This window comes from Vulpes lagopus, chromosome 24, assembly GCF_018345385.1.
Source record: "Vulpes lagopus strain Blue_001 chromosome 24, ASM1834538v1, whole genome shotgun sequence".
NCBI lineage: Eukaryota > Metazoa > Chordata > Mammalia > Carnivora > Canidae > Vulpes > Vulpes lagopus.
Genome location: NC_054847.1, coordinates 25,373,682 through 25,396,197, shown reverse-complemented (window position 1 = coordinate 25,396,197; position 22,516 = coordinate 25,373,682). Strand labels below are relative to the sequence as shown.

The 22,516-nt window shown below is 37.7% G+C and overlaps 1 protein-coding gene across 1 annotated transcript in view; it reads right to left on the bottom strand.

Moving 5' to 3' along the window:
• ARHGAP15 (Rho GTPase activating protein 15) overlaps positions 1 to 22,516 on the bottom strand; it is a 610,515-nt gene that overhangs the window by 216,249 nt on the left and 371,750 nt on the right. Inside the window, exon 10 of the mRNA XM_041739999.1 lies at positions 10,126 to 10,224. Coding sequence (XP_041595933.1) covers positions 10,126 to 10,224 — 99 coding nt within the window. The remainder of the gene's footprint in view (positions 1 to 10,125; positions 10,225 to 22,516) is intronic.

Sequence of the window (22,516 nt, the reverse complement as noted above, 5' to 3'; positions counted from 1 at the left end):
CAGGCCAATTACTGACCTTTAAGACAGAAGGAAAGAAGCCTTACTACAGTGATTATAGTACTGTCTGCTAGGTCTTCCACTGCCCTGTAGGGAGACTAAAGAGTTAAGTTAGCCCAAACAGTCAAAAATGCAAAACATAACAAGAAGAGCATCGTTTTTAAGACAAGAAAGATAATGGTCCTATTTTAATGGCACGTGCATATTCAAAGTCTTTAGAGCCCTTTTGCTAGTGTCAGCAGAGTTTAACTTTTCTGTCATGAAGTTAAATTTGGAAAAAATGAAATCAATATCCAAGAGCAAAATCATGTCAGAATTTAGACTATTGGTATCCTATCTTCATTAACTTCAATTGGTAAGTCTGTGTAGTTGACCATATATAATCTTTATTTTATTTTTTTATTGGAGTTCGATTTGCCAACATATAGTATAACACCCAGTGCTCATCCCGTCCAGTGCCCGCCTCAGTGCCCGTCACTCAGTCACTCCATCCCCCTGTCCACCTCCCCTTCCACTACCCCTTGTTCGTTTCCCAGATATAATCTTATTTCAGATTCTTTAACAGACTCTTTCAAAAAATTGTCATCAAAATAAAAATTTCCTCAGATTTATGTAAAACATAAACACTGAATCAAGAAAGTGAGATGTTCACGGGGCAGTAAACTACCACAGAAGAGCACCAGCATGTTATTTCAAGTCTGAATTAGAGGAAAAGATGTGATGCTCTACTTCCATGTGGTTATGACCCCTGAGCCTACTCCTGACTATTCTCAGGCATGTCACTTATAGGTCATACCTGCCATTCAATTATTTGATTACAAACAGCAGGCTGTTGGTGTTGAAACAATGTCTAATGGGATATGACTTCCTCCGACGAAAATGAGTAGACTGGGTATTCCGTTAGCTGCTGAACGGTGCACTTAAATGTAGTATCCCAAAACTGATGAACGTAAAATTTTCAAGGAAACCTACCTTTGAACGTTTAGTGTAGCTGGGTATTGATAGAAAAGAATATCATTTAGAACAACATAATATACTGCTATCAGAATAGTTTACATGTTGAAAAATAGATTTGGAAACCATGCAAATCATATAGCTGCCTTCAACCAACAACTGTCGGTCACTGATTTATTTTTCAAGTTTCAATCATTTGCAGGTGTGCAACTTTCCATTAAGATTTAAGCAATGTTGGATATAACCTATCCATTCATTCATCATTTATTGAGAATCCGGTAGGTGCTAGGTACTGTGATGAGTTAAAAAATCCATGCTCTCTATATGAAGTAGCACACAATGCACTGAGGATAATAGTTTAAATATCCTTCTTCTGTAAGCTATGCTTCCACTCTAAATCTCAGGACATTCATATTTCCTTTAAAAATGTATGATTTTACATTTTGGGTCTATAGACTACTATAAGCTCAAGAACTCTTCCAGCAGTTATCATCTTAGAGCTATTTTGGTTTTGCAGTTTTTCTCTCTCAAAGTGTCCTGCCCCTGTTTTTTTTTTTTCCTGAAGAGAAAATAGGAAGTAGCTTGAAAATTATAAAATTTGGAAGAAGGGTATACAACTAGCAAGGAAAAGATTACTTGAACCTAAGACAAACACTTCTAATTCCATAGCCTATTAGACTATAAGATAATCTTTCAGATAATTTAGAAGAATCTCTAAGACATGAATTTTTTTCAGGAGGATGAGTAAATTACTCTAAAATATCTGATAGGGGAAAATATGCCATGTTCAGTTTTATGGGCCATGCAACTACTTCTGGAATCTGTATGTCTCTTTTAACATATATGTAGTATAACAATTAGTGCTTCAATTGACTCACTTCATTTGAAAGTGTGAAAATTCCTAGGAAAAAGAAGTTATTTCTAGACATTTTAAAAGGAAAAATTATTTATTAGGAAGTCTACAAAGAGTATAATATTTTGTTCTCATTCATAGGTTCCTGAATTTTTAATATTTCTTAATTACCATAAATTTTTAAGCTCTAGGGAAGTGTTTGTAAAAATAAAACGTATAGATTCTCGTTCAACCAATAAGCAACAGATTATTTCACAAAACAAAGTGACACTCTGTGAGAGTTTTGATGATGTTTTTGATAATTATTTTTTTAGTCAGTTGGTTCACATTATGCAACAAGAATTTTAAAATTCTATTTAAAAACTTCAAATCCGTTTTTGAATCCCAGGGCAACAAATATTTGAAAATCTCTGTCTGTCTAATTTTTTTTTCTTTTTTGCGCCTTTTTATTGAAAACCTGAAAGCTTTCCAAATGCATGTGATTTTTTTTTTTTCAAATTTTGTAAACATTTGCTTCCAGGCTAAAACATCCTGCCAACTTTCAGCCAAGATTATTTTTATGGTTGAACTATTAACTTCCGAATATGGGGGCTTATAATAGAAAAACCCTCAGACCCAGAACTCTCATCATATAAATGACACCGCTATAGGATATTTTAGACGATCACATCTTGACATGAGGAGGTGTTGCATTATTTAAATCCTCCATTCACACAATAAGAGACTAATTTCCTAGGGTATTAATTTTGGCTCTGTTTCCTTCCAACTGACTCGAAGGGAAAGTATGGCAAGAACCTAAACTTTAACATGGGGGTGGAACTGGGGGTGGAGGTTGGAAATTAGACTCAGGCTTTATCTGGAAGAGATATTATTTATTCTCATGCATTCTGGACGCTAAAGTGTGGGAATATCCACTGACTGATTTGGCCAGAGCCACATTGCTGGATATGTTAGATAGCCCTTCTGGTTATTGAACTGCACATTTATTCCTCCATTAACTTCTGTTATGTTTAAGCTCTCTTTCTGATAATAAGACTGTTGTGTATTGCTGGATGTTGATAAACTCCATGAAATGTCACTAATAAGTACAGCGAGTTAATTCCTAACCCTGTGTATACACAGAATTTGTGAACATCCAATGTAAGCTTGCCCTCCACAGCAAGATTTGATTTACAAATATTTTCTTGAGTGGGAATACATTTCTCTGGAACAGAGAAGCAGGTATCAGGTAACTCTGGTTGACTTGGAAACGGGTTCCATCACTGTCTTCTCTTCGCTATGAGACCTCACAAGAGTGCCCTCTTATCCACATTTGTTTTCTTAATTGCAAAACGCAGCTTTTTTCTCTCTCTCCACCTTGTCATCTCTGATTTCTTTTGGTTGTCTTTCCCCAGTTTCTCTTTTATACTCTTGCTGGCTGTTTCCTGTTTACTCTTTTTTGATTTTGCCTTCCCCTCTAGCCCTGAATGTGGCTTTCTTACAGACACAGAGGCCCCAGCACGACTGCCCCAAAGAGCCAATTCCGACTTGGACTCAGCACAACGCTATAGCTGTCAGGAAGGTGGCTGTCATTGGGGTTGCACTAAAACAAAACAAAACAAAACACAAAAATGCAAAACTGGACTTAATTTTAACTCAGAAATAAAACCTAAGGAAAATCTGCTGCAAACTTTCACGGAGCTTGAGGATCAGCTCTTTTGTAATTGCATGTGGATGCCTAACTTTAGGCATGAAAAGCAAGCACTTAAAAAAAAAAAAAAAAGAAAAAGAAAAGCAACACATAGGTCAGTGCCCTCAGAAACATTTTTGTTCAGTCCACAAATATTCTCTGGGGAAAAAGAAAAAGTGCTTATCTTGAACTCTTGATTTTTTTTTTTTTTGAGCATGTAATTTTTATCAGTTTGTTTTGTTTTTGTTACTTTTTTTTTCACTCACTGCTTATAAAACTAGCAAGCAGAAGTCTCTCTGGAACAAGATAGAATCATAAAAGTTTTCAAGAATCTCGTCACAAACTAAACAGTACAAATTACACATTCCTCATGGAAGTATCAGCCTTTCGTGCGTGCCTGGATCCAACTATAATAGATTATCCCAAAGTGGGAAAGAATGAACAGTACAAAATTAGCAGAACTGGGAGCAGAGCTTGTCTAGTGAAGGCAATTTGATCTGTACTTCAGGGGTCTGGATTCTCAGGCATCGGGAAAAGACTATGTAAAGCTTTATTTTTGCAAGTGAACACTTGCTGAGATCTCAAGAGGCAGACTGATGCACTGAATTGAGTATCAGGAAAATTATATTTACAAGTATAATGCTGGGTATGTCTTAGCATAATAGCTATTACGATCATGTCTGTTATTGATATAATAAATACATACATGTGCATACCTTACCTAATATGCAAATGGCACTATACATCTACAGTAAATATCCACATATTTATTTTATGTATTTGAAGATTCATGTGTTTATGTGTATTTGATGTTGTGAATTGTTATGAGTTAGATAAGTGTATCCCCGAGTCGATATATAACTATACCTTCGTATAATTTAACAATGACATCTAAATACTCCCACATTTGAGGAATAGATCTCGTTTATAATGCCATGGGCTTACTGATGTGACATTCTCCCAAACTTCGCGTAATAGCAGAGGAATTACCAAAGAGAAATAGTTAAGGTATAATAATAATTTTAGCCATTCTTTTTCCAAGTTGCTATAATCTACCCAAAGATAACTAATTGTTCAAAGTAAACATTCCACTCTGACCACAAAAGGAATCCATTACACAAACATATAATTCACAGTCATTTTTAGTGGGTTGTAAACAGTTTGGAATGAGCATAAAATGGGACAAAAATCAAAGTGAGCATTTTGAAATGAAAAAGTGTTTGCTACAAAAGGTCAGTCCCTTTGCTTGGCAAACTATGTAGAAAAGCCTGGGAAAATGCTGATCACACAAGCAATGAGAGAATTTGAAAGCCAACAGCCTCCTTGTTTCTTTAAACAGACATCGGAACCTATAACTGGATCCTGTCAAACAAACGACAGCAAAAAAAATATAACAGCTGCTAAGAAGTCAAATTGAGAGATAAAGTTTTCAAGGCTAAGGACCTTCTCAGAAGTAGACTAAAGGTCTTTCTTAAATCTTTAAGCAAGGTTATGGATCCCAGGGTGGCTTTTAGGCACCCAGTCAAAAATGTAGCTTTGTGTATCATTCTTGTCATAGTATTTTTGTGTTCCAGAAAAAAGAAAGAAGACAAACTTGTTGATTAGCATCTGCCAAGACATCCTGCAAAGTAGCTTATAGTTGGAATCATCAAATTTGGAAGACATGATACCATTTATTTTTAATAGTGGGTAAAAAAAAAAAAAAGAAAAAAACAACCCACCCCACATAATATAAAGATTACCATCTTAGCCATTTTTAAATCTACAGTTCAGTGGTGTTAAGTACATTCGCATTGTTTGCGACCAATCTCTAGGTGTCATTTTCATGCTGGGAAATAGTCTGGGGGCATACTGACCAGAATCAAGACTCGCGGAGGAAAACTGCACTGTTAAACCATATTTCAAAGCATGAATGCCTGTCCTGATGAAATTAACTTTTTTCAAAAGCCCCATGACCTTACAGACAAAAATATATTAGATACATAAACATATATTAGACTAAAAATATGCTTATTCATTTAGTTAACTCCATTATATATGAAAGAAGTCTTTGGAAAAGTTTGGTATTGTTGAGTGGAAAAAGGACTGTCTTTTGAGTATCTCACACGAACTGACTCCTTATATTGCATTGGCATGATATGCCAGGAAAATAACCTGGTGAAATTAAACTTCTACTCTCACCAGAAGGCTAAAGCTAGACAAATAGGGTTTATTATGTCATTTAAAATATATTTAATTGTATACTTAGTATTAAGTAATATTTCATAATATATTTAGTATATTGGATATACTTAAGGTATTTAGGATGATTTGATGAGATTACTACAGTCAAGCTAATCAACATACATCTCCTCCCATATCTACTAATTCGTGTGTGTGATGAGAGCACCTGCAATCTACTGCCTTAGAATAACTAGTCATCATGCCTGTACATCAGACATCCACATTCATTTATCCTATACAACAGCAATTTTATGCCCTTTCTCTAATAACTCCCTAATATGTGATTTTTTTAAAAGATTTTATTTATTTATTCATGAGACACACACACACAGAGAGAGAGAGAGAGAGAGGCAGAGACACAGGCAGAGGGAGAAGCAGGCTCCCTGCAGGGAGGTCGATGCGGAACTCGATCCCAGGATCCCGGGATCACGACCTGAGCGGAAGGCAGACGCTCAACCACTGAGACACCCAGGCTTCCCCTAGTATGTGATTTTTAAGCAAACAAACTCCCCTTACCTTAAAAAAATATTATAAGGCTTATTCTCTCCTCTAGTGCCTGTTCTTTTCTTTCATAACACTCACCATAGTTTGGTACTCAGAGAGGTTTTTTTTTTCTTGCTTAATGTATATTTCTTTTATATTGTCAGCTGGTAGCATGGAAAATGAGGCATGGGTAGATACTAAATCTCTACTTTCTGGAATACAGAAAGTATTCCTACTCTCTACTTTCCTATCTCTACTTTCTCTCTCTACTGCTGGAATACAGCAAAGAGGATATGTGACGTTATTCAATCAATATTTACTGAGTGCTTACAGTATGTCTGGTACTGTGTAAGGCTTTTTCCCAGTGATGCACCTTCACAGAGTAGCAGCCAGTTATATGCTTTACATAAAAAGAACTACAGGTTAGGTTTTCTGTTTTTTGTTTTGTGTTTTTTTTTACAGGTTATGTTCTTAATACCAATTGCACCAGGCTTGACTATATACTTTGTTTAAGTCACATCTCCTAAGCCCTTGTCTTCTGAGAACTGCAGATAACCTAATTTTTAAGTAAGCAATTTCTATACACTTTGAGGTCATTCTAAGCTACACAAAGTATTCCATAAAGTAGTGAAAAATGGACTTCTCACTGCTTAGACCTACATACTACCAGTGTGTCTCAATGCCTCCTTCTGCATGCTTGTTTCCCTAGACCTCAAAGAAAAGTATCAGTTGACCTCAGGCTTTGGGGCACTTTATCATATGTATTGAGCATTAGCAGATCAATGATTCGATATTTGCAGTGCTTTGGAAGAAAACACATAAACTGAGTTTTTCTTTGACTACTTACAATCCTCATGTACATGGTCTACAACTGTAAAGGCAACACAAGCGTGAACAAACCACTTGGAAGAGCTTTAAAGACTAACAGGCTCCTTTACAGTTTCCCTCCAAGTTTTGTATATGTTCTCTAGGCTGAGCAGACAATGTCAAAAACCACAGAAATAGCTCTAATCCGGTTATAATAGTTGGTGAGAGGGAGAATGCTCTGGTGGTTTAAAGGAATAAAGGAAACCAAATCAAGATAAGGAAACACACTAAACAAGTTATTCGCTAAATTGGTTTACATTCAGCTCACTAATAGATTTTCTTCTAGGCGTGTCTGTGAGATGCAAAATTTAAAATGTGACTAATATCACTTTACAAGGTTGATTAAAGAGTGCAACTGTGCCAAGCACTGGGTAGATTTTCCCTGGGTAGACTACGGGGGCATGAGCCTTTTGGTTCTGTCAATTGCAAGCCAGTAAGACAAATAACTGAATGAATGAATGGAAGAATCAATCAATCAATCCATGCATCTGTCAATCAATGGTGAGATCTGCCTTCCTGATACGGTTTCATTCAAAATCAAGCATGTAAGAAGCATTTAAATAAATACGGCTAGAATTGATTGAAGCTTTTTTTTTTTTAATATAAAGGTGGGGGAAATAATCTTAAGAGAAAAAGAGAGAAAGGAAACAGATATTTTCGAAGCACCCTGTGTACTGCTATCGTGAGTTTTGAGGCCATTTCCCTAAGACTGTGAGAGTAAACACACAATATTCATTAAATGTGCCTTTCCCATAACTGGTCCATAAGCATTTCCCATGACTCTGCAGTTGAGTATCTTGGCTGGAAGAGGATCTGGCCATTAGAAGGAGGGCTCTAGATATGCTGAGTCCCAGCCGTGCTGAAAGACTTGGCACCTTTATATGCTACTTCCTAATACCAACCCCGGCATAAAATGTCATCAGAAGCCTGCATAAACATTGGACTTAGATTCACATAAATTATTTCTGTCCTAAGGTGCTTTCTGCCAGAATTTAGTAAAAACAACACTTTGAGTAAATAGAATTGGCGTATAAATGTAAGAATATTAATCCAACAAAATGATCATAGAAAAATATAATCAAAAGTACACATTTGTAAATCTTGCAATGATGGGAGAGGTTTATCTTGTGCCTCTGAGTTTTTATTGAACATTTCCATAGAGTTCCTTTAAGCTGACACTGCCAAAGTGCTTTGAATTATCAGTTGCTTTGTGGAATTGTAAAGTCTTTGAGTTTCATTAAAATGCTTAGGAGTTATTTTAATAATCATATGTGTGATTAGCGCCTGTTTAGTGCTGGATCTACAAATTCATTTTAAGAGTAAACATTGGGACAATGAAATATAATGCCAGATATGATTGCTGCTGTCAGCAAAAACATTGTCTTATTTTATTAAAAATCGCCAACAAAATGCCACGAACAGAAGATACAGTTCTATTTATAGATATTTTTTCCTCTACAGTATTATGGTATCTGCACACCACCAGGCTGTATCTAGCAGAGTTTTCATTTTGCCTCGGGTGTGTGCGTAAATAGAGAGGTACGGAGTCCTTTTATTATATGTGCACACGTCTTATTATGTACAGCTCCCCCAAAGTCCTATTCGAATAGTTGCTCTAATATACCAGTGCTCGCACCGTCAGTGCTGAGTATTTTAAAGTGGATGAAGGTTTCCTGAAAATGATGATAATTTAGCTATTGGCAATAATAACATTATAACATTCTCAGTGATCCATTTTGGCTTTAAGTACTTATTAAATAATATTTATTCCTAAATTATGAACTTACAAAATTAAACGAGATTGCAACGTGCAATAAAAACACACTTCTCTCTAAACTCCAATTGACTCCATTCCTCACAGATACCTCTCCTTGTGTTCATTCTGCTTTTACTGTTTTCTACCCTCTGTGAGCTCTCAGCTCTTCTCTCTGATGTGTTGATAGGCTTTCCCCCAAAGCCACTCTCTTTATCTACTTTCCTTACCCACTCGTCCCCTTCTTGTTATTCTCTCATTCCCTACTGATATGGGAATAATAGGATCCCAAGGCTGTCCTTACAGTATAATTAAAGTATGAATTTCCAGGAGTTGGAAATTGCAGGCCATTTTTATTATGCTTCTATAATAAAGCCAGGTAACATTGAGAGAATTAAAATGGCTTTTTTCTAGTAGATAACTTGGTAAAGATTTTTTTTCCCCTTGGTTCTATTGTTTTAAGAAACTGGGAGCAGAAAATGGGAATAGATTCACCAATTCTTTTTCTGAAAACACCTCTATCTTTTACATGATATATATCCCCCTAGATCCTGGGAGTATGTTGTAAACTTGTAACAGATGGTGATGAAGCTTCATATTTTTATACAATACATTTTTTTTGAGATTCTGCATCTACTGTATGTATCTTCCAGGGAAAATGACCTTGAATGAATGAAGTCATAGTCTGAAGGAAAAACACCCCACAGATAGACCAGCAAAGAAATGATGAGTCAGTTGGGTTGTTTTGTTCCCCGTGGTAAGATGAAATAATTTCTGATGAAAAACAGAATGTTGAAATATGGGAACCAAAGGTCGTCTTAACACTCGAGGTGCATCTGTTAATTGTTCCAGGAGAACCGGTTAGCCTTATTCTATAGTGATCAGAGACACACGGAAGACGGGATATCACTGTTTGCAAGTGGGAACGCTATTTGCTTCACTTGGGTAATGTTGGGGGCTTACCAAAAATTGTTCTGGCACAACATCTACCAGCATGAATGTTAGGAGGGTTCTAACACTGTGAGTGCTGATATTTTATGAATGTTTTATCACTGGCTTGAAAACAAGAAGTTTGCAATTGAATCAACAACATGTCAGACAGACAAAATATTAAAAAAAAAAAAAGAACATTAGTGGGAATTACTGATGTCCCTATTGTAAAAACAAACTGAAGTTAATAAGAAACTTGATCCTCTTAACCGATTAACAGAAGTCAAGTTTTAATTGCATGGCTTCCCAGACAAATCAAGTGGCGCTGTTAACTTGAGCATTGGTTGTTTAGAGGGTGCACTAATGGGGGAAATTGCTGCATATTCAGTTACCCACCTCTTTTTTCGACAGCTTCAATGCATTGCTTTACAAACCGTGGAACTGTGGAATTTTCACGTTCACACACTGTGTGCAGATGAGAGCCAAAAATTTGATCTGCAAAAGAAACAAAGATGAGCTTCATTAAAATCCAAGATTGCGTTGTTCTTTAATTTGATTCTGTTTCCATATCCACTGCGTGCTAAAATCTGCGTCTTGCATAGGAATCGATTTTTTTGCTTTAATTCCAAAGGGTCTATTGCAGAGATACAAAGGCCATAACTCCCTCCTTTATGGAATAGGACTCTGGGCCCAGAGAAAGAAAACTAACACTCTGCCATCGATTAGGCAGGGACGACAGAGTAAATTATAGTCTCTCTGGGCATAACTTTGTTGTTTATCAAGTAATGACAAGGAATTAAGAAAACTTCTACAAGATGATGAATCTTAATGAATTGGTGTCTTGAGTGTTTTAGAAGAAATTTGCCAATGATTATAATTTTATCAGTGTATTTCGAAGATTTGTTCAGTGGGTCAATGATATTTGAAGAGGCATGTTCCAGGAGATTTACATTGAAAGGAATTTTTTAGCATCTTTCCTGCCTTAGATGCCCTTTCCCTCTCTCTCTCTCTCTCTCTCTCTCTCTCTCTCTTTTGGATGCCCTTTCTCTTGTACAATCTAAGTATCCCCTATCCTTTACCGCTCAGCTCTGACCATGCTTTCTCCAGAAACTCTTCTCTTCCTATCTCAGCTTTGTGTCTCCTTTCACACGGGTTCTTTGGAATACCAGTTTCTCAGGATGCTAATAGGCAATTTGGGAAAAAAAAGGCCTGTGATCAAAATGGCTTAGCAATGTTGTGTTTAACTAAGTTAGCCAGGTTTCTTTCATGTGTGTTTTTTACAGCATGTGACATGCCAATCTGCACCGAGAATCTCCACAAAGGGCTGGAGGATGCACTATAGCCCAAACTTATTCGAGTAAGATCCTTTCATTTCAAAGGGCATCTCTCCAGATTGATGCTTCAGAGAACACACTCTGAAGTCCTAGCCTGGTCTTCTCACTGGGAACATGATTTTGACTGCCCTGCGGTGTGTATTTACATTTATAATATGTGGAATGTATTTTCTCAAAGCATATTTGGAGCATCTTCATCCTCTTTGTGTTCATATAGTCACCAGTGCTCAGCACAGACTCGGCCCACAGGATTCACTCATAGATATTTTTTATTGTGTTAAAATATATATAATGTAAAATTTGCCATCGTAACCATTTTTACATGATCAGTTCAGTGGCATTAAGTGCATTTACATTCTTGTGTAATCATCACCTCCAGCCACTTCCAGATGTTTTTTTAAAAAACAGCATAGATGTTTATTACTGATAATGAAACAAATATTTGGTGGTTTCAAGGACTTCCCATCTTGCTCAAAATGAACTCCAGTTCCCTATTGCAACTTCCAAGGTAACACGTGACCTGCCCTTGTACCCATTAATTGAATTCATTTATTTCCTCTCTCCTCTCTCCCCCCATCACTTGCCAGCAGCCACTCTGTCCACATTGCTGATTCTTGCCAATACCAAGCACACTTCTGCCCCCAGGGACTTTGCACCTACTATAGCCTCTGCGTGAAACTCCATTGTACTAGGTCACTTTTGTTGCCTTTCCTACCCACTTTTTGCTAAAAATGGCCCCACTGCATTTGGAACCTTCCATGATTCTTTCTTGTTTTATTTTCCTTAGAGCACTTATCTCTGCCTGGTGTATCAGACTGATGTGTTTCCTGGTTAGTTATTTCCCCTGCTTAGAATGCAAAACCCAGGAGAGTAAAGACTACACCTGTTTCCTTTCTTCCTGGGTCCCTAGAAAGCAATCCTTGGCATATACTAGAAGTTCAATAAACATTTATTGAATGATTGACTGCAAAACATTGTCTTCCTCATCAGTGGAGGTGTTCAATAAATTTAAAAAATATATTTGTAGTAGAAGTGGTGAGAAAAGCAAAATGCAACACGACAGCATGGTAAGTGAAATATTACAAAGGCACAGTCAAAATGGAATGTGTTGAGATGTCAAGGAAGTCATGATTTTCATTCATTTCTTAGAAAAGGTGATGGCTTGAATTAAGGGCAACCCAGCAGAAAGGGAAGTAATTAAGGTTAAAGCATGAATATATTTCAATATGAAAATGTGTGTTTTCATCCAAGAGACAGAAAGATGATAGGCCCAAAACATAACAGTGTAGAGAAGTAGGAAATAACCATAGGTATTTGTCTTGAATACTTGGTCAAATCTTGAAAGATTTGTTCAAAAACAGTGAGCCACCACTATAACAAAAAATGACATAAACTATTATTTAAGAAAAATAACCCCAAACTTCAGATGCAATATTTAAATCGGCCAGAAATTAGAGTCTGGAAGAATTACTATAAAGTACAAAACCCTCTAATGCAAATTATGATTCAAATCAATTTCATAAATATTTATTGAGCATGTGGCAGGACATCAGACCAGCCTTTGGTGCCCACGGAAGACTTCCAGAGAAGAGCCGAGTCTTCGGGAGAAGTAAGGCTTTAAGTGAAGTGGTGAGAGAGGGGACAAGAGGCCATTTAGGGAAAACAGAAGGAAGGTATTCAAATTTGATGGGAAGAATGGATGTTCTGGAGAAATATTCACTTTTATTTAGAGAAATCTTGATGTACTAAGCTTTAAAAAAAATGAAGTTGGCATTAAGAGAGTCTTAAATATTTAGTAGGTCGGTTAAATTATTTGAGTGTGCAGACACCAATGCTTTCTTATACATACACTATTCTCTTCCCGATTTCTTTCTTGTTTTTAGAGTCCATTTATAAGACAGATCCTGGAAATGTTCCCTATTGACTTCTGCCATCCTTGCTGCTCTGGGTAATTAGATACTTCTGATTAGTTGACTGTAAGGAGAGATGATTTCAGAAGCTACAAGAATTTCTTTTCTCTTCTTTTCTTTTCTTTCTTTTCTTTTCTTCTTTTCTTTTTTCTTTCTTTTCTTTTTTCTTTCTTTTCTTTCTTTTTTCTTTTCCTTTTCCTTTCTTTCCTTTCCTTTCCTTTCCTTTCCTTTCCTTTCCTTTCCTTTCCTTTCCTTTCCTTTCCTTTCTTTCTTTCTTTCTTTCTTTCTTTCTTTCTTTCTTTTCTTTCTTTTCTTTCTTTCTCTTTCTTTTTCTTTCTTTCTCTTTCTTTTCTTTCTTTCTTTCTTTCTTTCTTTCTTCTTTCTTTCTTTCTTCTTTTTTCTTCTTTCTTCTTTCTTTTTTTTTTTTTTTCCAGATAAAAGGAGAGGAGTGTATTAAGGCACTCTTTCTATTTTCTTTCTGCTTTGAACACCGCTGTGCAATCATGTGATGCTTGGAACTACTGCAGCAATCTTATCACCATGAGACAACAAGCTTGCAGACAAAAGCTAACAGGATTTTAAAAAGTTACAAAAAACCTGAGACCTCAATGACATTGTTGAAGTTCTAAACCTAAAACATTTTTTTCTAGATTTCTTACTATGTGAGATAATATATGTCATTCTTCACTGAGCATTCTATCCCCTACAGCCAAAATAATCATAACCAAATGCAGGCACGTGTTTTGAAAAAGACTGAACACAAGGAGATTAGTTAAGAGGCTGATGTGATTGCCTAGGAAGACCAGACTAAGGGCAGAGTTGTGGTAAATTTAATCATTATTCATGATTCTTCTCATCGTCTCTGAATTAGATTTATGCACTCACCTCCTTTGCTGTGTGTCTGTGTGGAATAACTCACTAGAATGGGGAATATTTATTCCTCCAATTTCACTGATGTTGGGCTTGTCTATAGACTTGCTTTGGACAATATTGTGTGAGTAAAAATGACAATGTGTCAGTTCCAGATGGAAGCCTTAAGATGCATTACAGATTTCTACTCAGCGGACTACTTTTCTGCTATTGCCAAGACAAGAGCTTCCCTGGGTAGCTGTTGCCCTTTCAGTCTGAGCTCCAGACTGAAAGCAGTTCCAGGCCAATGCTCAGTTTAGGGACAAGTCTAGTCAGACCTTCCACTTAAAGTACAACTGTCCAGTCAGGCCTACCCCCGGCAACTCGACCCACAGACTCATGAGAAATAAATGCTTCTTGCTGTACTTCAGAGATTTTGTGTTTGCTTGTTATGCAGTGATAGCTTACTGATAAAGATGATAACAGAAGTCCAGGTTGTTGGTGACCTAAGCTATGCTATGAGAATGAAAACAAAGAGAATTTACAGGACATGGAAACTGAAACTGGGAGCAAACAAATAGATTAAAAGAATTCTAAATTTGCTAGGAATGCAGAATGATGCATCGGTTTAGATTCCACCCTAAGAAGGAGTCCCAAAGGAAATTTCTCTCCCCTTAAAATTAACTCATTATGCTTTATCTAATATTATGGCACTTTTTACTTTGTATTCTCTCCAGATTGTTTCAATTCTATCACATTCAATTCAGTGAATATTTCATGAGCACCTGTCATGTGTTGGATATTAAAAAGAATACAAATATTTAAATTTCTCATTCGGTAACTATTTATTACATGCCCACTATAAGCCAGACATTGTGCTCCAGCTGGAAAATGCAGTGATGCATGATGCATGATATCCTACAATCTGGGGGTGGTGGGCGGGGGGTGGTGATGGTGGTAGATAATTCTCATAAATATTCATAATATAATGTGATTAGTGCTATTGCATGGCTGTTTAATAATAACAGTGAAGCTTCATTGTAAACTGTGTAAGCCAGGCATGGTTCAAAGTATTTTATGTGTTCTAACTTATTAAATCTTTACACCAATCCTCACCCCCTTGGTGGTAGATACTATTAACTCGATTTTATGGGAAAGGAAACAGAGGCCCCAAAATATTGAGTCCCCTGTCCATAATTACCTAGTTTCGGGCTCCAGGGGAAGAAAAAAGATAAGAACCTCACCTACGGCAATGGAAGGTATGAAGGCATGATTTTGTAGGATTTATTAACTGGATGTAGAAGGTGAGCCAACTCACCAGAGAGAGAGAGTACATCCTAGTTTCTTGCTTGATGAAAAGAGACTGACATGAAGAAGGAACATTGAGGGTTCTTGGAGAAGAACAAAGAGATGGGTATTTAGGAGCAGCTGGGTGGCTCAGTGGTTGAGTGTCTGCCTTCAGCTCAGGTCGTGATCCTGGGGTCCTGGGACTAAGTTATGCACTGGGCTCCCTGCAGAGAGCTTGCTTCTCCCTCTGCCTCTCTCTCTGTGTCTCTCATGAATAAATAAATAAAATCTTAAAAAGAGAGAGAGAGAGAGAGAGAGAGAGAGATGGGTGTATTCAGGAGTGAGGAGAAGAATTTCAGATGAGGAAGAATGATGGTGAGTGATAAAGGCAAAAAGTTCCCATGGAATTTTAACAATTCAGAAGCCATGGCGGTGACCATGAGGAAAACGGCTTTAGTAGAATGGAGCTGAAAAGCAGATGGTTGTGTATAAGGTTGAAGAGAAGGTGAGGAGGAGAAAACAGCAAATGGACTTCTGCTTTAAGAAATTTTGTGCTGGGGGGATCCCTGGGTGGCGCAGTGGTTTGGCGCCTGCCTTTGGCCCAGGGCGCGATCCTGGAGACCCGGGATCGAATCCCACATCGGACTCCGGGTGCATGGAGCCTGCTTCTCCCTCTGCCTCTCTCTCTCTCTCTCTCTCTGTGACTATCATAAATAAATAAAAATTAAAAAAAATTTTAAAAAATTGTTGTAAAACTAAAAAAAAAAAAAAAAAAAAATTTGTGCTGGGGACGCCTGGGTGGTTCAGTGGTTGAGCCTCTGCCTTCGGCTCAGACCATGATCCCAGGGTCCTGGGATCGAGGCCCACATCAGACTCCTAGAAGGGAGCCTGCTTCTCCCTCTGCCTATGTCTCTGCTTCTCTCTCTGTGTCCCTCATGAATAAATAAATAGAATATTTTAAAAAAAGAAAAGAAGGAGAGGTTTAGTCCTGGAAGTTCTTTAATTAGAAGGGAAGCTGAGATTTGGGAAAGATTTTGAGCTGGGTGGATAGGAGACAATCTCAACCATAGGGTGTTTTGCCTTAACACATTGGAGAGGGTGAGGTGTGCTACTGGCTACTTTTGGCTGTTCAAAGTGGGAGGTGGGGGAGGTGCTTCACTGCCACTTACTGGGTGGTCTGGGCAAGTGCAAGCAATCCCTCATTGAAAAACTGTCCCCTCCTGATTGCCAATAGTGTCCTCGTGAGAAAAGAGCCTAGGTATGATCAACATCATTAGACAGATGGAAGATGTTTGCTTTTATCAGTTACCAGACAAGGCAAAAATTGTCTTATTAATTCTAGCCTCTTTAAACTGGCCATACTCAGTCAAGAAGGTATGGCTCTGGAAATAAAAACTTAGCCTCTGTGGTGAAGCTGACTGAATGAAAAGCTGTCATAAAATCCAAGCCAAAGCAATGAAATTCTCCCTCAAAATGATTAGAATTGAGATCCTACAGACTGAGGTAGTTAGCTCTAGGGAATTAAATAGCAAGGCTGTCTGGATTTAGATACTGGGGGTTGGGCAGCCATTCGGGGAGATGGCTGTGTGCAGTGGGTGACTGGGCCCGGGAACAGGAACTAATTTGCGGAGAGAGAGGAATGAAACAGACACATCCTAGGTCTTCACTTTCTGATGCCTAACTCCAGAGATCATGTATCTTTTCCATGGAATGCCATGACATATTCTGGGTTGTCATGATGACTCCCATTTTATATGAATATTTTTGAATGAACTTCTGTTTATTGCAACTAAATAGACTTGACTAGAACATGAACATAGCATTGGCGAGAAGGTTTCAGGAGAGGGCTTATACTCACAATAGAAAATGCCAGTCTTGGCTAAAGAGCTCCATGATATCCACTGTTAATGATGACACTGGTTAGGAAGAGTATGGTGGGTGTCTATTGGTTTTACCGGCGCTGTGACTATTCTCCTATTCTCCAGTAAGATCGCTCTGATTTTCCTTTGAGGATGTTGTCTTTCTCATGTTGGCTGCCATTTAGTTCGGGTAGTGCTGATTTCACCACCTCTAGCTCCAGGGATGAACATGAATTTCCTCTACCTGGCCATAGTAATTGGTTCAGACATGAACACATGGCCCAGGTCGATCTCATGGAGTACATCCTAGGGCTTTTTCTAGTGCTACTGGGAAAGAGGAGCCTTATTTCTACAGGTGTTGATAAACTATTGGGATATGAGTCTGAGCTTCCAGAAGCTATGTTACCACCTTCTGGGAAGACATACTGGAGAATTAAGCCAACAGAGTGGAAAACAAGCTGAGCAATGGAGGAAATTGAGATGTGATAGCATTTGTGTCCCTAGATCCAATCATGCCTGAAGCTATCCTTGTCCCTTGGACTTTTCAATTAAGTAGTCCAATAAATCCCGTCCTTACTTTTGCAGTTTGGACAGGTTTCTATCAATTACAATGAAAGGAATCTTGACTACAACATTAGCCTTCAACATAAAATGATGGATCATGTAACTTAGAGGAGATGATGGTGCACATGAAATGACTTTGCAAAGTAAAAGTGTTAGCTAAAGAAAGTAAATCATAAAGATTTAGCTAAAATGTCAATGTCAAACTTAAGGGCTGTTGTAGGATTACCACCCATCTGTAAATTTGATATAATCCAGGGTTTGATACACCAAGGAGGACCATTAAATTGTGGGAATGTGTTTGACCACAGAACTTTCCATCTTAAAATAGTATAAGGAAAGGGGGAGGGAGAGAGAAAAGTATTCTTTTCTTGGCAAGCATTAATGAACTAGCTTTGCCCCCTAAACTTCCTTGCTTGTTGTCCTGGCACAACACTAAGGATTATTTCTGTTTTCCCCTTCTTTATGATATTCCAAAAAACGGAGCAGCCCAGAACCCCAAGCTCCCGACTCCCTACCTATATTCCCATCTGTGGGCTCACTGGTAATCATTTCTTCCTCTCTTAACAAATTTTTGTATTTAGAAAACACCTCTTGCTAGAGGTGCCAATATTTTTGGAGTACTCCACAAATGCCTATGGCCTTGGCTAGTGTGATCATTATGTCTTCCTTCTCCCGCTTCAGCGTTTATACCAGGGGTGGCAGGCAACACATTGGTTGGAGAAAATCCATTTTCAGCAATTTTTCTTTGAAAGCATCTTTTGGTGAGAAAAACAAATAGACCTTCCACATGACTGCACTTATAAATCATGTTGTTTACATAATGAATTAGAGTTTAACTAGGAAATGGTGGTTTTTAATCTTTAAGCTCTCAAACTTTTGACCGATTTAGTTAGTTCATCAGCATATAACCAGGTTAAGTCTCCCAGATTACAAATTAGCTTCATTCTCCCTCATCTCTGCTATATATTTTTTGACAAATTATGGAAAGAACACCCAGTAATGGGATCTTTGTCAGTTAGATTCCAAATGAATCAAAACTATGAGGAAAACTACTCAATAGAGGCAGTTAAATGTTCAAATAATGTGACGGTGTTATCATCATTTACCCAGGAAGACAGTCTCCACATGCTTTTCAAAATGATTATTCTGCTTTCAGGATGCAGAGCCGTTGCAGCTAGTCTAGTAAATTTTTAAAAGGAAAAACAAAGCACCTAGAACTACACATACATGAAGAACATAGAGAGGAATAGAAAACAAGAATAACAAATCGAGTGGCTTAGACCCACCCCTCCCCGCTTCAAATCAGACAAGTATTTTGGTCATGAGGTATATATAAGGGTTTCAGCTCCAATTTTAGAAAACCACTGGAGTATATGCTTGTTTATTTATTCACATTTTATTTGTTTATTTATTGCGGTTTTTGAGAGAGAGCACACATGGGTGCCTGTGCAGAGGGAGAAGGAGAGAGCGATTCTCAAGCAGGCTCCACACCCAACATGGAGCTCAATGGGGCTTGATCTCACAACCTTGAGATCATGACCTGAGCCAAAATCAGGAGTCTGATGCTCAACTGACTGAACCACTCAGGCATGTCACCAATGGGGCTAACTTACACAAAGAATATTCAAATGATACTGAGGAATGAGAGTGGAAAGGAGCTCAAAGAATTTACTAGGAACTCAAAGTAACTTATTAATTACTGGAGGCTAGAGAACCAGTCTTGGAGAGGTCCAAAGGAGATCCATGAAATATGAAGCAGGAAATACACTGCTGGGTCAGAGCCTTCCAACTCTGAGGGCTGGTTCAGGATGTTTTTTACATTACTACCTCCACCACCAGCATTGTTCTAATGACTTATACTCTTCAATTGCTCAAGATGGGAAGTTCCAACAGAGGGATGCCCAGTTGGTTGAGATTATGTTAAAAAATGGTGGTGGGATAAGAGAAAAACATAGTCCTAGTAGCTTCCATAGTAGGTAGCCTGCACTTGGAATATTTCTCCCTCCACAGTGCTACACACATGGCACATCATTTCCCAATAGGTTGTTATAAGGGAGGGGCAGTGATACTGAAGGGCAGAAGTAATATTCTCAACATGGGTAATTTCAGCAATTTAGCTGAATTTTTCCTTTGATTTTTAAACTCTAAGTGACATTTGGTTTTCTTTTTGACAGTATGATTCTAGACCAAAACTTTCAGAATACTTATCAAAGAATCCTGGTTCTACTTTTATCGTTTATATTTTCTCCACTTCCATCCTTTATTACATTTTCTTTTTCTCCTTTAAAATACTCACTATATGAGCCTTCATGGTATAATTAACTGATAATTTTTGGAGAAATGGGTGACTTAAGTAAGTACTATAATTTACAGATGGCTTATCTCTTTGAACTAAGATTCAGAAAAACATGTTTAATGCTAAAACATTACTGAATCTAATCTACATTAAGTGTTTCATAAGGTACTATGTTATTTTACAATGCCTTGGGGCTCTGATTTAAAATATCAGCTACTGCTTTTTGATACACAGACACCAAAAATTGGGCTGATTCTTTGCTGAATCTCTTATATACACTGCATGTGAAGTAAATTTCTCTCATTGCCTTGTTTACTTATGATTTTTTTCTCATAAGAGGCAAATACAGAAAAAAAACATAATTATTTTAACTTTTAAGTAGTTTGGAGTCTAAATAAATAGAAATTCTAAGTATGTACACTCTTGTGTATAGTTTCCCCCCACATGTTTATTCGTACTTGTAGCTCATTAACCTAATAGATTTTAAAGTCCCTGCTGGATAATGATAATGTCTATTCTGGAAGGACTGTCTTGGAGGAGATTTGCCCAGACTATGGAGAAGATATCCCCAAACAAGGGTAGCTGTAGTCTGTAGCCTCTAATCAAAGTTGGACAGTTGGATTCAAGCACAACATTCTTTGACACAAGCAGCCCAAAGGTGAATTTCAGAAACAGACTTGCTGTCATCCAGACAAAATGACAGAGTTCTCCTCTAGCTTCTATTTTTTCTCCTTCTCTTTCCAGACTTCCAGTAGTTCCCACCTTTCACAATTTCAGCCTTAACTGAAAACGATACCTCTGTGAAGTACTCTTTGGCTCCTTTTTATTTTTTAAATTAGGCTCCACACCCCACATGTAGCCCAATGCAGGGCTCAAACTTACAACCCCAAGATCAAGAACTGAGCTGAAATCAAGAGTTGGATGCTCAGTGGACTGAGCCCCCCAGGCACCCCTGGCTCCTTCTTTTAAGGTCCTAAACTCTCATGGGAATAGATCTCAACTCAATTTTGATTCAATTAATGCAATGGACATTTTGGTGAGTCCACCAGCCAGGAATAAATTTATACCTTAAATGAGGAGTTTATTAACTCAAATGGAACAGTGAGTATAAGATTTTTCAATATTTGTCTACTTTAGGCAGCAGCTTTATCCTATACTTCTCCAACCCTCTGCTTACCTAAAGCAATACAACACACAAATATACACACTCAACTGCCTTCCATGCGTATGTGCACAGAATCACAACAGTATAGAGAATGGTCTGACCAAGTGAATATTTCATGAATTTTTGTGTTCATTCATCCTTTGTATCCATCCCTGGGTATTTTTCAATGCCTGCTGAGGATGGACTAACGAATAGAACACTCTCTATCCTCATATAGCACTTTCTGTTTTCACACAGCTTATATGTAAATGGAGAAAACAAGTACATAAACACATTAATATATAGTAAATGTATGATAATGTTATATTGATAGGTGCAATGAGAAAAGAAAGCAAGGCAGGGAGATAGCCAGAGGCAGGTATTATCAGGAAGTAGAGTTGCAGATGAAACTGAAAAGGTAGCCAGGGGGCCAAAGCAGGTAGAAGGTCACAGAAAAGTCATCAGATATTATTTTAAGTGTGATTTTATTCTAAGTAATTGGCAATTATTATTGAGCATGGGAGTAAAATAATGTGACTTATGTTTTTAAATGATCCTTCTAATTGCTGTGTGGAGACTATATTTAAGAGGGTCAAGAAAAGAAGCAGAGAGGCCAGTTAGGGGGTTGGTGACATATTCCAGGGAGAGATAACGGTGCTTAGATAAGGCTGGTAATAATGGGAGTGACTAAATGTGGTTGAATTTGGAAAATATTTTAAGGTGGGTTTGCTGACAAGAGGAGAAGAGAGAATAGAGCAGAGGGTGACTCCAGCTGGCAGTTGGCAGCGGTTATTTCCTGAGGTGAACATGCCAGAGCTGGGGAATCAAGGATTGCTCTAGATAAATGTGAGGTGTCAACCAAACATCCCAGGAGATGACAAATGAACATTTAAACATGCAAGTTTGGACTCTTGAGAGTCTGGAGCATGAAACTGAGGTTTTAAGTTTAGAAAGCCTATAGATAGAACCTGAAGCCACAGGACCGCAATATTTCAGCCCTGGAGCATTTGAATAATGGCCAGTAGCCTGAGAAGAAGAATGAAAAAGGAAAAGAAGTCTAAGAACATAACATAGGATAACCCAACATTGTGAGGCTGGTGAGAGGAGTAGGCTCATTGAAGGAGTGTCCAACTCTTTGACATAAGAGTTTCCAGAAGAAGGAAGATGAAATTGTAAATAAACAGTAATTGTAAAACCACTGAAAGATTTTGTGTTCTGCTTCCTTTCCTTTCTACCTCTTCCCAGACAACAACTTCCCTGGAAGTAAAATTGAGTAAGATGGTCTTTAGTTTACAAGATACAGCTGGAAGACAGTAAAATAATCAAATAATGAAATTACAGTTTGAGGATAAAGAGAAGAGAGGCTAACTCGGAATGAGGAAGACGAGGATGGCTTCATGGAGTTGGCAACTTTGAGCTGGAAGTGTGAAAATGAATATAAGTTTACTAGGTAGAGGAAGCTGAAAAAGAATATTCAAGGTGAAGGAAACTATACACAGTAAAACGAGATAAGTGTAATTTCTTCCTTTTGTGTGTGTGTATTT